The sequence below is a fragment of the Danio rerio genome, chromosome 23 (assembly GCF_052040795.2).
Source record: "Danio rerio strain M-AB ecotype USA chromosome 23, GRCz13ab, whole genome shotgun sequence".
NCBI lineage: Eukaryota > Metazoa > Chordata > Actinopteri > Cypriniformes > Danionidae > Danio > Danio rerio.
Genome location: NC_141043.1, coordinates 12,669,957 through 12,687,732, shown reverse-complemented (window position 1 = coordinate 12,687,732; position 17,776 = coordinate 12,669,957). Strand labels below are relative to the sequence as shown.

General features: G+C 34.1%; 1 protein-coding gene across 3 annotated transcripts in view; it reads right to left on the bottom strand.

Annotated features, from left to right (window-relative positions):
* Positions 1-1,690: 1,690 nt before the first annotated feature.
* pigt (phosphatidylinositol glycan anchor biosynthesis, class T) overlaps positions 1,691-17,776 on the bottom strand; it is a 52,194-nt gene continuing 36,108 nt past the window's right edge. For 2 of the 3 annotated variants that reach the window (XM_087306670.1, XM_087306668.1), the window contains exons 7-12: positions 15,776-15,873; positions 15,470-15,626; positions 8,865-9,065; positions 8,410-8,575; positions 8,255-8,338; positions 1,691-3,980 (exon numbers count right to left, since the gene is read on the bottom strand). In XM_087306670.1, the coding sequence (XP_087162796.1) occupies positions 3,728-3,980; positions 8,255-8,338; positions 8,410-8,575; positions 8,865-9,065; positions 15,470-15,626; positions 15,776-15,873 (959 nt within the window). In that variant the 3' untranslated portion in view covers positions 1,691-3,727. The remainder of the gene's footprint in view (positions 3,981-8,254; positions 8,339-8,409; positions 8,576-8,864; positions 9,066-15,469; positions 15,627-15,775; positions 15,874-17,776) is intronic. The other variant, XM_087306669.1, reaches the window with a different exon arrangement.

Sequence of the window (17,776 nt, the reverse complement as noted above, 5' to 3'; positions counted from 1 at the left end):
ACAGAATTTATTCTGTTCAGAATTTATTTATTTAATAAATATTGAATTTATATGAATAAATTTACTTAATAATAAATGTACTTGTGCCTCAGAAGACAATGCGAACACACAATGAACACTTGGGGGCGTTTGAAGCCATGAAATGTGGAGAACGGACGCTCTTAACACATTTTAAACGCTCTGGAGGTCATTAATAATATAAAAACATTAATACTGAAACAGTTAAGGCGTTTTAGAATTAATGACCAAAACAACATTTAAGATGTGTTACAGTGTGCTCAGCCTGCTGGTTTGTCCATTCACACACATTTTCATCGTCATTTGATCTCTTATAACAAACCTTTTTTTAATGCACATACTATAATTGGTTCAGTAAAAGTTTTTCCATTGTAGTTTAGGCACATGTTTTCTATCGAATAAAAATTGATCCTACTCAGTTATGCGCAGTTTTTATGCCTCTTTTTAAAAGTTATGTGCATCATGACGTTTCCATCAATCGTTTTTATGCACATATCCAAAATGAGCATAAAAATAGGTGGGTGGAAACGTAAGGCTGAGGAGAGAAATACAGATTCGTCTTTAAAAAAAGGGGAGGAGACTGACAGAAACTCAGAGTTTAGAGAATAAAACCTGCTCTTGACCAGGTTAGGTTCACAGAGTAAGTTACCACAGTAACTGACTCTGAGTTAAAATTACCTCTCTTTCAGAAACAGGCTTGACTTACCCTGCTTTCTCGAGTTTAACAAACCTGCCCTTTTGAAACAGAAAACCCAGGGTTTATCTCATTGCGGGGTTACAATATTCTGAGTTTTCACTTAACCTCCTTTCTGAAACAGGCCCCACATCACATGGACCGGAGTTTTCCACCAAGGCAACCCTGGGTGCTGAACTATAATTGGGTAAAGTGGCAGTGGGCTAGTTATAGAGATCAAAACAAAGACAGACGTTCTGACATAAAGCACACATTTTTAAAAGAAAATAACTGACTTTAGGATTGTTTTTCAGATAAACAAGAATGTTCATTTAGCATGTTTTTTAAATCTCTACAAATATAATGTGATGTTTTTATGCTTTAGAGTCATGAACTTACATGCAGAACCTTTAAGAAGGAAAAACTGTGACAATCAGTTTATGCTTAAGCCATTTCATTTATGATTTTTATTTATCTAGCGCATTTATTGTGTATAGCCATACACCCAAATTACTTAAAAATCATGAGGGAGGAGGTGGCTTGGGGGGTCTCTCCACACCATCACCAGTGTGCAGCATCTACTTGGACAGCAGCCACAGGACAGACAGGTTGAGCACCCCCTGCTGGCCTCTCTATCTCAAAAAAGGGTTAACACATTTGCATGATCCCATGTGCTGTCGACTTGCCATAATCATGTTAAAAAGTGATGGAAAACCTGGATCTGGAAACATTCAGAAATCAAACAAATCAAAGAATGCAGAGTGTAAATCTTTAAAAAGAAAAGTGCAAACCACCACATGCAAAAATAGATGATGGAAGAATTTATATTCAGCAGATGCAGAGCCTCTTTCACATAATTCAAACTGAAGGGCACCACTGGGAGAGAGGGATGCCAAATAGTTTCCTAAACCCTCCAAAAAGCTTGACATTCTTCTGCAAAATCCCTCGAGGCATGAAGAAAAAAAGAGAAAGTCAAATCACAATTCTCAACACATGTTCTAGGTTTCCAGTTAGTTTATTATTGGAACACTGACCAATGTAAAAGATGTGCTTCAAAATTTGAATTCCAGTCTGGAGGTCATTATGTGGTCAGCACACAGGCAACTGCGAAAAAAAAAAATATAAACGCTTTTAAAAAAGCAGTCCCTTTCAAACAACACATTTAAATATCAGTGCATTACAGAATGTGGAAACTATTTGCCACATTCCTAAATGTCCACTTTCAGTAGTTTTAGGAGTGTAGCATCTCTGTTTCTGTGAGATTTTGCACAAAGCAGCGGAGTAAACAGTGAAGACTTAACATAAGGCTTTTTTCCATGTATGTTTCTATCAGTAGGCCATACTACTACTTTCCCAAAACTGCACTGCATACATATTTGTTTGCAAAAGAAAAACAGCAACAAAGAAAAAAAAGGTTGCAATCTCGGTTGATTATGTGACTCAAATTAAAACAAACACTAGCAAAACAAAAATGGACAATCTGCTTGTGGCAAAAAAAACAAAAAACAAACAAAAACAAAAAGATGGTTAATCTTTCCTTGTATGAAATACATATTTCCTTGTTCCTCAAATAAAAACAAACACTAACAAAACAAAATGGACAGTCTTCGACTCTGACAAAACCAAAAAAGATGGTCAATCGTGTCTTATGTTTCCCAAAACATAAAAACTACAAAAAAGGACAAGCATTTCTTGAACTCAAAAAAAGAAAAAACAAAATAGAAGAGGAAAAAAAAAAGTTGCCAACTCCAAACGAAACACTAGCAAAACAAAAAAGTAATGGAGAATCTTTGCTTGTGGAAAAAAATACAAAAACAAAAAGATGTTTAATCTTGCTTGAGACTCAAATGAAAACAAACAAAACGGACAATCTCTGCTTGTGACATGAAAAACTAAAATAAAAGTTGGAAAATATTTGCTTACGTGAACAAAACAAACACTAGCACAACAAAATGGACAATCTGTTTGAGACAAAAAAACAAACAAAAATAAAAATATGGTCAAGCTTTGCTTGTGACTCAAAAAAAACAAAAAAACAAAATGGACAATCTTTCAATCTTTGACTCTGACAAAACCAAAAAAATGATCAATCGTTTCTTTTGTTTCCTAAAACATAAAAAGTTCAAAAAAAGACAAGCTTTTCTTGCAACTCAAAAAAAGAAAAGAGAGGGGGAAAAAGTGGTCCACCTCCCTATGTAACTCAAAACAAAACACTAGCAAAACAAAAAAGTGATGGACAATCTTTGCTTGTCACAAGAAAAATTAAAATAAAAAATGGAAAATATTTCCTTCTGTGAACCAAATCAAAACAAACACAAGCAAAACTAAATGAACAATCTTTGCTTGTCACAAAAAAAATTATGCTCAATCTTTTTCTGTCTTCTTTGTTTGCGTAATTTAAATCAAAGCAAACACAACCAAAACAAAATGAAAGACAATCGAAGCTTTTCTTGTGGCTTAAAAAAGATAAACAAAACACTAGCAAAAAAAAAAAAAAAAAACACAGCAAAGAAAGTGACGGACAACCTTTGGTTTTGAGAAAAAACAAGCAAAAACAAAAAGATGTTAAATATTTCCTTGTGGCTCAAAATAAAACAAACACTAAAAACAAAATGATGGAAAATGTTTTGCTTGAGACAAAAAAAAAAAAAACTAACAAAAGACAAAAGATGGCCAATTTTTGCTTACATGAACCAAATCAAAACAAACACTAACAAAATGAAGGACAATCTTTGCCTGTGACAAAAAATAAATAAATAAATAAAACAAAAAGGTTAATCTTGGCTTGCATGCCTCAAATCAAAACAAACACTAACAAAACATAATGAACAAATAAATAAAAAAAATCAGGCTAATCCTCCAATACAGGTAGCTCATATGTTCAACAAATGTTCAGAACAGTCACTTGGCATCAAATCCTTCCTCCCAGAGCCGAAAAGCATCCAAAAACTCCAGCAGCTGTCGATAATTTCAGCATCACAATTCTCTCAGCTGCCTAATATGGGCACTTGGGGGCATCAGAGCTGCTCTGGGCATTTATGTCAGCAATGGCACTCCTCTTATACGCCGAATCAGGTTGGCCAGTCGTTTGGCCAGTGGTGGGCTGGGCTCGTCCACCTGGAATGTGCGGGTCAGTAGATTGTAAAATGAGCCGTAACCCACCGCCACCACCGTGCAGGTCAGACAGATGACATTGTAGGGCATGCTGAAGTCAGGAGTGGGCAGATTTACCAGCAGGGGTTCAGTGTATACGCGCATAAAATAGCTGGACTCCTCCTTCACTGGGACACTGGAATGCAGAGGGGAAAATGAAAACTGCTTTAGTAATAATAATAATAGTAATAATAGTAGTAGTAGTAAAAACTAGACTACAACCTCCAAGCTTGTTACAAAAGCTATGGAATTAAAAAAATAAGACTTACTGTATTTGTTAGGTATGGGTTATGTACGAGTATAAAGGAATTGTTAGGTATGACTAATATGTCAATATTTATTTATTTTTTATTTATCTGAAAACATTTCTATTAAACTTCTAACAAAAATGTTGTCTTTTGCATACTGAAGCCCTGGTCAGATCACACAACTTTTATTCGTCAGATTATGAAAATGTTTTTTCTTGATAAAATCTTGACAAGTCATGGGTAACAAATGTGCCAGACTACACACTCCTTTATGATCAGTCATCCTGTGACGTCTACGACGAGCGTTATTTCCCAAAGGAGTCACAAGTGTTGCTATAACAATTTTTCTTATCTCAATTAATTTTGTTTAATCTTATTTCAATGTCAATAAACACTGATGCTTGCAGACAACTAATAACTACATTATTTAAGGGCACTCCTTACGACATTGGATAAGATAAAACTTATGATTCCTCTTAATATCAAGATATTTTCTTTGAAATCTAAATGTATATTGTCCTGTCATGGGTTGATTATTAAACAATCCCTCATCTGAAATTGCCGCGAATGAGACAAAGAAAATGAAAGCACATAAGCAGCAGCAAGGAATATTCAGATGCTCAAGACATACTCTTTAAAACGATGACATATTTAAAAAATAGCTAATTTATAACTGACATTTGTGATACAATCACAGTAAACCCTTCATTAAATTCTTATTTTCCACAGAGCAAAATAAATTATTTACCCATATAGTGGAGTAGTAGACGGGCAAAAACAAAAATATAATTCGTATATTTTTTTCTTGGAAAATTTCTTTTTGAAACTTATTTAGTTTCAAAGTAATTAGGTAATTTTTATCTTAATTTGAATGTATCCTTTGTTGGTCAGTTATCAATAAACAAGAATAACAAATAACAACTGAGGTGATGCACTTCAAAAGATGTCTGCTATATGAGCCAGAACATGAATTGCTGTGAGATTGCGCTGGTTTGTTAAAAAAAATAAAAAACTAGCCTAAATAAAATCAAAGATAAATATTTCATTTATATGATGACAAAATATGTATATGACTATTAATGACAAATATTTGAATAAGCAAGAAATGCTTTTGCAATGTTTTCGCAGCACTGAACGTGTTTTCAGAATACTTCACAGGAACAAACTGTGTTGTAAAATGAACTAACTCAGAAACACCTAGTGAGAATGGAGATGTCTGCATATTTGTGCCAGTCTGTCAGATAGAAAAAGAAGTTAAAGTTTGCAGAACCAATGATGTGACCCACCCATAAGTAAATATGCAGCCTATTTTTTGATTATCTGACCGGCACATCCCACTGATATACCCAAGAAATTATGTGCTCCTATTGCACAGTGTCACTCCCGTGACGGAACTCATCATAAAGAACGAAAAAAATTAAACATGCTAGATTTTCAGCGATGGTGTTGTGAGGCGTCGCAGACATGGTTTCAGTTGTTGTGAACCATGCCACATTACACAAGAAGAAATTATTGAATATTGTATCACGACGCCCATTTGTCATTTACGAATCCCCATGACACCCTACATCAAGGAAATTGTGCCAAAGTCGTTACAAATTTGTGTGATCTGACCAGGCTTAAATTGATTTAGATTTTCTGAAAAATTGCGATTGTTGAAAGTATATATTTTCAGTTATGAATTAAACATTTACTTATGAACCCTGTTTAAAAGTTAAACCATTCATTTTGTGTTGTAATAAATAAATAGAAATAGAATAGAATAGATTCCCCATCAAATGTTTTTTCTTCCATCAAATAAAAATATCAGGCTACCTTAAATTAATCACTCTATGGAAAATGTATATTTAAAAATGTTCCGCTTAAATCTCCGTCAACATTTTTAATAGAAGTCATTAATTTAAAGATTATGTCTTGAGCTTCTGGTTACCTTAGAACTTGTGTGCTTTTTATTTCCTCTCTCACTCGCAGTTTATGTGTGTGATGAAAGACAATGACAAGGCGCATATGTAAAGTAGAGGCTACTATAGCATATAACAATTTTGTTGTTTACATATGATATTGCATTCATTTGCATACATGTCTTTATAGTTATAAACTAAAAGCCTCAGTTTGGTATGAAAAAAAGTTGGTTAGTTGGCTGTACACTAAAGCCTAGTTCACACTACAGGATTTTAAACATCGGCAGATTGCTGTGCCTTTCTTTCATGACTTGATTTTGTGTCTTTTAATCGCTGTGGTGTTCACACTACGCGACACTACGTGAATGATCCACAAGAGGGGGGTCACACACTACAGCTCATTCAAGCTACCAAACCACAGCCAATAAAATTTTGAGGGAGGAGTCTTCAGACCAAGCTGAGCATTATTAGCTGCTTGTGTGCTGATTACATCACTGACAGCGTTTCAAGCTTTCAAGGAAGCATTTAAAAACATCCCAGCTGATGCATCAGTGAATTATCAATCATCTGCAAGTTTTTTATTTTTGTAATTTTATAACTCTTTGAAATAAAACTAACATATCTATAACACCATGAGATTTTCTAAATATCAGTGTATTTCTTTCTAACATTGTTTTTTTTTTTAATTACAAAACAGTAAAGGACTGAGCATTTGTACCTTTAATTACCATATTGGTCAAAATGACTGCATGCATGTCTGATACTTTTTGCTGTGACTTTAAATATGTGTGCATTTTTTGCCTAGCAACTTCCTGCTAACATGAACAAATCTTTCTTATAGCAAAAACATCAATATACTTCAGATATCTTTCAAAACAGCATATTTTGTGCCACGAAATAGCTCCTGTTCGAAAGTGAAAATGAAAGCCAAGACCTTTGCGTGTTTTAGTATTTTAACTACATATTTATAGGCTGTATTACCAAAAAAAGATAATATTTTTAGGGTAATGGTGTCATTAAATATGATGCCAGACAATTAAAGCTTAATTTTATTATCTCAATAGAAGCTTTGAATGTAAATATGATGAGACAATATGACGTTTTATATGAGAACGGTCAGAATGACCAGTATGGTAATTCTAATAGTTACAGAATTCTAGTTTCACAGTTAATATACCCTACTCTCATGTCTGTGTTAACGCAGAATGAAGCGAGTGCACCGATGCCCATTCTGACCAATCACAGATGTTTCTGTTGAGCTCCTGAGCACACAGGCATTCAGCTCATGTTGATATCCTCTCTCATTGGCTGCAGCTCATCACTACATCTGACCACATGTGGGGTTGAGTCGGCCGACTGCTCTGAAATATTCAGCATGCTAAATATTGGATTTCCGTCTGCGAGGTGTTGGCGACGCGTCAGCGAGCCTCGTTGATGTGTTGTTCAGTAGTTCACACAAAGACTGGCGAGCGCCGTGCACCCGCAGAAATTTTCCCAATCCCAGCCTGATCCATCGGCAAGCTCGTTAACTTCCAAATCAGGCTTAAAATCCTGTAGTGTGAACTAGGCTTAAATTAGCACAACTATAGTCTATTTGTTGTGTTTATGAAAGGAGCGTGCTCTGATGGAGAGAAAATTTTGATCCTCCGACTTATGGCCGGCTTGTTTCCAAAGCAGAGCACATTTCAGAAAGTTTTGTTTTGTGGCTTCTTTCTTCAATTGCGCAAATAAACAGAAGTGTTTATAACGTGGATCCAGGAAAGAGGCAAGCAGCATCAGCGCTGGTTTGGCATCAACTTATCTGTGTCAGACTGTGACCAGCAATATTCTTCTTTCATTTCGCTTCTTTGGCAAAATATGTCTGTAGACACGTGTTACCATCCCCCAAGCGAACAAATATGTGTTGCACATTTATGCAGCCAATTATAAAAAAACAATAATACAGTTTTTTTTTATTATTTAACTGATACGGTAAATCAGTTAAAAACACTCTTTCGGTTAAGAGTGAATCGGTTATTATGAGCATCCCTAAATTCTACACAAAGCCCCATTAAAAAGCATACTTTAGGTTAAAAAAACAATACCTATAAAAGGTAAAATTGTGTGTGAAAATACCAACTAATACCATTTTAAAATGTTTTATGACATAAAATGAAAATGTAAATGAAATGATAATATGAAAATGTTTAAGTGCACGAATTTGGAAGAAAAAGTGTCTATTTATTTCATACTTCTGTCACAACAGGCTAGTTTATACTTACAAACTGCTAAACAATGGCTGGTCCAGCGTGAAGTTGGTGTTCATTGCAACCATACTTGGCACAAGGGCACTGACCACAGAAGATCTGTAATAACACATAAATCAGATGTAGACACTGCAAAGTCCATACATTTCAAAATATGACAGGAGTCTTACCCGACGTAGAAGCCATGGTTGGGATCAGGGGTGTATTCAGTCCATTTGAGCAGAGCCCTATCAAACTGCACCGTGATCTCTGTCATGGAGTGGGGGGGCAGCTGAATCAACATCTCCAGCAGATGAGGACGGTGGCGGTCTTTAGCCGGCTGGTAGTGAATGTAGCCTACAGGAGAAAGCATGAAATGTTAGTTCTGTTAACTTTACCATGGATGTAGTCTGATCTGATACAATTGAAGCATCTAATGATTCTTAGATTTTGTTGGTGTGTGTGTTTGGTTTAGTACTGGAAATCTAATTTAGAACAGTTATATAAATATTGTATAATATTTTGCACATTACATATTATAGTAAATCTGAAAACTTCCCATAATCAAAGAACTGCCCTAAAAGCTATATCCACATACAAATCATATATATAACTTTGGCGTATCCAGTAAACAAAATGAACTCACTGGGCTTGTTTTCTCTGCTCTTGCTGGTGACTGTGAGCGTGTGAATGTACAGCTGCAGGTACCAGGGCACTGAATCCATCAGCAGTACAGGAAACGCCCGAAACGGGTGGTTATTGTAGATGACTGTGTGGATTTCTCCCGTCTGCAGCCCAAAACCAGACACATAGCGTTCTGCATGCAGCAGCGGACGCAGCATATCACCTAAAATGACAACCAACACAAGAAAAATTCACCTATTTAAGTGATGATAAATAAACACAGATGTGGATTTAAAGGTATCAATTCTGCAAATTATCTTTTTCGCAAAGGCCAATCAGAACCTGAAAGAATGATAAGGAGCCACAGGTAATAATTTAGTGTTTTCTCTATTTGTTTTTGACTTAAGTCCCAGTAGCATTGAATATTTAATGTTTGAATGTAATTTAATGTTTTATCTAAATCAGCATTATGTAATTTTTTGAACATAACCCTGCTGTTGTTTTTCAATTCGGTCACACTTAACAATAAGGTTTCATAAGTTAATTAATTTTCTAGCATAAACTAAGTATGAACAATACTTGTACAGAATTTATTAATCATAATGCAACATTTATGCATTATTAAAATCCAAATTTATGCTTTAATATGAGTTAATATTAATTAACAATGAACAACTGTATTTTTATCAACTAACTAACAAGAACAAGTTCTTTAATAAATTTATGGTTCAGTGTTTGTTTATGTTTGTAAATGTCTTAACTAACATTAACTAATGCAACCTTAATTGTAAAGTGTTACTAAATTCTGTACACACTGTACATTGGGTCAAAAATGTATGGAGCCAGATCAGTCTCAAAAAACAATACATTTACAAATACAATTCATAGATCTACAACAAAATTCACATTCACAAAATCTAATTTCTAAATTCAAAACCTGATTGGAAAATACACAAATCCAATTCGTAAACTTAAAACCTGATTAATAAATACACCAATTCAATTCATAAATTCAAAACACGATTCAAAAATACACAAATTCAATTCGTAAATTCAAAACACAATTCAAATATACACAAATTCAATTTGTAAATTCAAAACATGACTCATCACAAATCCAATTCGTAAATTTAAAACACAATTCATAAACACAAATCCAATTCGTAAATTCAAAACACGATTTGAAAATACACAAATCCAATTCGTAAATTCAAAACATGATTCCTAAGTACACAAATCCAATTAGTAAATTCAAAACATAATTCCTAAGTACACAAATCCAATTTGTAAATTTAAAACACGAATCTTAAACACAAATCCAATTCGTGAATTCAAAACACGATTTGAAAATACACAAATATAATTCATAAAATCAAAACATGATTCATAAGTACACAAATCCAATTGGTTCATTCAAAACACAAATCGAAAATACACAAATCCAATTCATACATTTCAAACATGATTCAAAAATACAAATTCAATTTGTAAATTCAAAACACGATTTAAAAATACACAAATTCAAATTGTAAATTCAAAACACAATTCAAAAATACATAAATCCAATTCAAAAATACATAAATCCAATTCGTAAATTCAAAACACGATTCAAAAAAACAAAAATTCTATTCGTAAATACAAAACATAATTCATCACAAATCCAATTTGTGAATTCAAAACATGATTTGAAAATACACAAATACAATTCATGAATTCAAAACTTGAATTATAAACAAATCAAATTCGTAAATTTAAAACACAAATGGAAAATACACAAATCCAATTCATGAATTCAAAACATGATTCAAAAATACACAAATTCTATTCATAAAATAAAAACATGATTCATCACATATCCAATTCGTAAATTTAAAACACAAATCATAAACACAAATCCAATTCGTAAATTCAAAACATGATTCGAAAATACACAAATCCATTTCAGAAATTCAAAAAATCATTCACAAATTCAATTTGTAAATTCAAAACATGTGTCACAAATATGGCTGACCACACACATAATTATTTTGCTTTTTATTTAACAAATGAGCCAACTTTTGCCCAGGGAAGACTCGAAACCTGATTCCATGGTATTTATGACCCAAAAGGAATGTGCCATGCAACACTGAACAAAGAGCGGTTCAGGACTTTTTTAAGCTCATTGCTGAAGACTGATATTTTAATGTAAACTTTACTCTCTCTTTGTGTGTAATCATGTGTTTTGCAATGTTTCCCTTGCTCCTGTATCAATATTATTGGTTTTAATACTTACTTGCTGTACTAATTAATTGTTGACATTTTATGTTAATACGAGTGCAACATATTAACATTTTAAGAGACTTTAACATTTCTGCCCCGATTTGCATAAAATTTGCCTATGCAAATTCCTCTGCCTCGGACAAAGCGCCATAAACCATGATGCAGAGAGGTTAGTTTCTAATTGGTCAACTTTCCATGGAGGGTGGATCCGAACCCGCCCTATAAAGCTTGGGACTAAAGTAACGCCCTCTCTCTGCTCTGAAACTCTCTGCTCTGAAACCTCTTCAACTCTCTGCAACTTCTTCAGAAAGCACTCTTCTCTCAATTCTCTTCTCTGAATCTGCAACGACCTAAGATCGAGACCTAAGCAGAGAAACCTCCAAGAAAGCAGGTGGAGACCTAGACGGAAAGGGTTAAATCGCACAGCTCGGACCTACACATCTAAGTTACTTTCTTTTCTTTATTTTCCATTGAGAGTCTACTTAAGTTGGTCAGTGGTCAGCACAACTGGTCCCTTTTGCCGCTTCAACTTCAAACACCTACTCATCCCACTCCAACCCTCGCGAGAAAAAGGAACCACGTAGCAGAACCACGTGCTCAGCCAAGGGAGCTTCTATACATCACATAGACAGACGCAAGTATCCACTTTTGTCTACATCTGAACTGGTGTGAACTAAATGCAAACCTAAAGAGACAACAGAAGGGTGAATTTGATTACGTTGGGTTTGCTCTTACAAACTCAGAGGTTTTCCATCATTACATTCTCTCAACCTCTCATTTTACCTTCTTTACTCTCCTCAACACTTGTATGAATGTGTGTTTGTGTTAGGTGTTAGTTTCTGTTAGATTAGTCAAAGTTTAATTTTGTATAAAGAAAGGTGTCTGTGTATATTTATGAATCGAATGTCTTAAACTTCAATCTTGTTACCCTGCTCAAACTTAATGGGTTTTTATTTTGATAGCATCGCTGGACGATTCATTTGTTCGGATCTAAAGAGACGATTTATTTGAAGCCCCGTTCAAATGAATCTCCCTCCTGTTAGGCTAATCCGCTATATATATGATGGTGCAGAAGATACGCGAGCACTGTAATCTAAATCATAACTCGCAACATTATAACGGTGGAAAAGGTGCGGGAAGATAAACCTTGAGCTAATTTATTACAGAAATAATGATGTAGATATGCGACCACTTTAATCTACATTATAATTTGTTACAGATTATTAATGTAGATATGCGTGCAAAGTTAATCTACATTATTATTCATTTGCTACATTGTTCAATGGTGGAGAATAAACGCAGCAAAATATTACACATGATTAATCACAAATCCAATTTGTAAATTTAAAACACGATTAGACAATACACAAATCTAATTCGTAAATTCAAAACACAAATTGAAAATACACGAATCCAAATAGTACATTTCAAACACGATTCAAAAATACACAAATTCAATTTGAAAATTCAAAACACGATTCAAAAATACACAAATTCAATTTGGAAATTCAAAACATGATTCATTACAAATCCAATTCATAAATTTAAAACACGAATCATAAACACAAATCCAATTCGTAAATTCAAAACACGATTTGAAAATACACAAATCCAATTTGTAAGTTCAAAACTCTATTAAAAAATACACAAATCCAATTCGGAAATTTAAATTACAATTCAAAACTAAACCAATTCTATTTGTAAATACAAAACACAAATTATAAACTAATCCAATATGTAAATTCAAAACACAATTCGAAAATACACAAATCCAATTCATAAATTCAAAACAGGAATCATAAACACAAATCTAATTTGTAAATTCAAAACACAATTCGAAAATACCAAAATCCTATTTGGAAATTTAAAACACGAATCATAAACAAAAAATTCAATTCGTAAATTCAAAACATGAATCATAAACACAAATCCAATTTATAAATTCAAAACATGATTCATAAGTACACAAATCCAATTAGTTAATTCAAAACACAAATCGAAAATACACAAATCCTACTCATAGATTCAAAATACGAATCATAAACATAAATCCAATTTGTAAATTCAACACATGATTTAAAAATACACAAATCCAATTTATAAATTCAAAACACAAATCATAAATATGCAACTCCAGTTCATTTGGTAAAAATAAATGGTTTTTACAAGTGAATTTACAAATTGTGTTTTCAGATTTACAAATTGGATTTTGTAAATGGGACTTGTGCTGTGCATCTATGAGTTTCATTTTGTAAATGTATTATTTCTGACACTGATCTGGCTCCATAAAAAATACCTGCCGTCACCAACCCTTTAAAATAAAGCAGCTTAATTTAATTTCAGTCCTAAATCCTCTTTTTCGTGGTTTTCACCTTTAATGGACAGGACAGTGGAGATTACAGACAGGAAAGTGTGGGGAATGGAGAAAGGGAAGGATCTGCAAAGGACCTTGAGCCAAGATCTCAGGTCGTTGTGAGCACCTCAGCATTATATGTCGTCGCTCTAATCACTAATCTATTGGTGTTGACTTCAATCCTCTATTTTGTGAGAAGACACAACCTCAAATTTATCAAAACAAACGTTGGGAATATCTAGGTTTTCCCTTTTTAGTTTGGAGTTTTTCATCCATGTTTAATCAGAACACAACACTCATTTTTAACTCAAGTAAAAGGGTATATTTTTCTAATGCTAAAAGTACCTGCAAAACGTTTAGGAAGACAGTATTCATAAAAGGTAAAACAGCAGATTCTCATTGTGTGTATGTTTGGGTGCATGTATGTGTAGGAGTATGCATGTGTTTGCTAGTACTTTTTGTGGTAGCTTATGGGTAGTATGACACGGAATCTGCGTGTGCAGAAATCTGCAAATTTCCACAGATTTTTAGCCCATCATTGAGCCTATTTATTTAGATGTGTAAATGTGTGTCAAATTATATTTATTTTGTTTTGTTGTATGTTTTGTCGTATTATTCATTTTAGTAATGTTATTGACTAATATGCAAAGTTCATTTGATTTATTTACAATACAGTTTGTCTTTTAGTAGATATACATTATATGAGAAACTTGCTTTGTTTACCAATTAAGTGGATCTAATTGGATTTGCACTGTAAATTTTAAATAAAAGTTAAAATGGGATTATTTTTATTTCATATATAAAGTTTTTAGCTTAGATACTTCCAAAATCATTCCATATAAATACGCAGATTTTTTTACTAAATTTTATTCAGGAACAGCAAAAAATGTCTGCACATTCTGTTTGGCCCTAGTAAAAATGTTGTAGCCTAAATGTGTGCAGCCATCATGAAAATAGAAAACTATTCTTATTTTTTTTTATGTTTGAGGTCATTTTACAAAAAAGTCACCAGATTTCTAAATAAAAAAACAGAAAAAAAACCTAAACAATGTTTTTTTTTTGTTTGTTTTAAAAATGGTGCCTGGGTCATTTTTTACACTTAAGTCAACAGGAGGGTAAACGTAACGTCTCTGAAATGATTACTGTGATAAAAAGACATTTAACTTGACGAATTCTGCTGTAAAGGCTTCCAGAACTGCCTCCAGAATAAAAAAAAGTAAAACCACCCAACTGCACCAAAGGCTGCAGATCTTGATGGTCAATTTTGATTTTGTGTCTGTATTCGATTTTTTTGATGACCTGCTTACATCAACTTAAAAGTGACTCGTATCTGATCGTCTGCATTTACACAGCACACGGCAAAGGCGCAATGACCAGGAAAAAAAAAGGTGAACGCTGACTAAACAGCAGATAATTGAAGAGTGCTCTTTTCTCTATTCCTGTGTGTGATCTGTTTGCAGCTTTTGACAAGCTGTTTTGACAGAAAGGTTTCCATTTGTCCATCTTCTTTTGATATATAGGCTTTTATAACCTATTAAGGCATCTTAATGTAATGTCTATGGGGTGATTTATGCACGTGATGCATGCACTAGTTTTATAATAGATTGTATTGGTTACGTGGCCGAAATTGCGCTCTCTCGCTCTGGTGAACATGCTTAAATACCTGTGCTATATGACAATGTAAAAGCTGTTTAAGTCCTCGGGTATGAGATTTAAAGTTTCGGACTCTGCTTAAGTCTGTTCTATAGTTTTAAATGACGCGCGACTCACATTGACAGGTGAAAATCCGATCTACCTGCATACACTGCAGACACGAGAACACAGATCTGATTTATTTCAGATAAATTTCCACATATGAACAAGGCCCGGATCTGATTTGAGTAAATCAGAATCCATATGATTTGTTCCTGCTTACACCTACATGGGCCATATCCGATCTGTGCCACATGGAAGAAAAAAATCATAATAAAGTCACTTGAACAGTGCAGTGTAAATGTGGCCAAACAAAATCATACCGCTCTCTCCTTTCCAGCGCAGCAGAAGATTGAGTGAGCGTAACTGTCCAAATGTTTCAGCTCTGGTCAAGTCATAGACTGAATATGTCCTGCGATCTCCTAGAACCACAGCCTGGCTGAGCAGAGCTGTAACAGGACTGAGCTCAAACAGCTCCCCCTGTAAGACAAACAGCACAGAACACTTGTTAACTACAGCGGACTGAGATAGCAGACCTGTGGGACACACTAGCTTCTTAACCAGCCCATTTACAGAAACATTATATAGTCACAAAGCAGAAGGACAGTGTTGTATTGTTTCTGATTCACCTCAGGGTTGTCTGTGATGTCCACATAGACTTTACTAGAGGAAGCAAGTGGACATGCCTCTGTCAGAGTCCGTGAAAACATCTTGAACATGGACCATTCTGAAAGAGATGATGAAAGACATTAATAGACAGATGGAAAAATGTTAGCAAACCACATGGAGCTACAAAATGAGGCTTGTGAAACAGCACAGAGTGACCTTTTATTCACGAGGTAAATGTAGGTGTGTGTGATTTGACCAATGTAATCGATTCGTTGTTGCGGCCCTAATCTGAAACAGTAAAACGCTAACTGGAGATTCGCTCTGACCAAATATATTTTAATTAGAGAATCAGTAAGTTGTTTAACTGGATACTCACTCTTGCTAGATTGGTTAAGTCAGAGAACCAGCGAGTTGCTTGCTTACATGAGACTCGGCTTGAACTAATATTTTGAGTTTGTAAACCATTACCCGAAGACTCACACCGACCAGATCAGTGGAATCAGTAAGGTGTCGTTAACTAGAGACTCACTCTAACTGAATCATTTGAATCTGTAAATCATTAAATGGAGATTCGCTCTGACCAAATATTTGAATTAGTGAATCAGTGCGTTGCTTGCCAACTTGAGGCTTGCTCTAAACAAATCATTTGAATTAGTGAATCAGTGAGTTGTTTGTTTGCTGGAGACTGGACCATCTGAATCAGAAATTACTGAATCGAATGCTGCTATCATGTCTGTGGGTTCAGATTCGATTAGTTTAAAATAATGAGCAATTATTTTTTTATAAAATGTAGCAGAGTAAATGTTGTAACATTATGCTGACAAAAAATTTATTTATTCAACCACTGGCACAACAATGCTGAAGTTGATATATCCATAATGTTGCTCTACTGAAAGCATCGAAACTAAAAAAAGTTATTTTTTTTCCTGCTGTAAAAACAAGGAAATGCTTTAATATATAGAGCCAATCCATCTCAGAAATTGTTTGCTGCTGACGCTGAATTCAAACTTAGCTGAGCTTCCCATAAGTATCCTAAAAAGCCATTTCCATTCCTGTGAACAGCTTAGGCAGATGATGTTTTTGGGAAACGAAGCCCACTGCAATGTTTACCCGATGACAGGAAACCCTTTCATGGATCCATTAGATTGAGTTACTTCACAATTAACTAAATGAAATTGTACACAGTTTGTGCAATAACATTTATTTAAATGAAACATTAAAAATTCAAAAGGATGATTGAAATCATGCACTGTCAGACAAAAAAGGATTATCACTAATAGTCGCTTATGAAAATGAAGCATGTATACTGTAGTGATAATCAACTATAATTTGTGTTATTTATTATTTTTTTCCCCAATTTCTGTTTAACAGAGGGAAGATTGTTTCAGCACATTTCTAGGCATAATAGTTTTAATAACTCATTTCTAATAACTGATTTATTTTATCTTTGCCATGCTGATAGTAAATAATATTTTACTAGATATTTTTCAAGACACTTCAATACAGCTTAAAGTGACATTTAAAGCCTTAACTGGGTTAATAAGGTGAACTAGGCAGGTTAGGGTAATTAGGCAAGTTATTGTATAACAATGGTTTGTTCTGTATATTATCGGGGAAAAAAAATTAGCTTAAAGGAGGTAATAATTTTGTGCCAAAAATGGTTTTTAAAAAATGTATAACTGCCTTCATTGTAGCCTAAATAAAACAAATAAGACTTTCTCTAGAAGAAATATTTTTATCAGACATACTGTAAAAATTTCCTTGCTCTGTTAAAAATCATTTGGGAAATATTTAAAGGAGAAAAAAAAAAATCAAAAGGGGGCTAATAATTCTGACTTCAACTGTATATAATACACACACACACACACACACACACACACACACACACACACACACACACACACACACACACACACACACACACACACACACACACACACACACACACACACACACACACACACACACACACACACACACACACACACACACACACACACACACACACACACACACACACA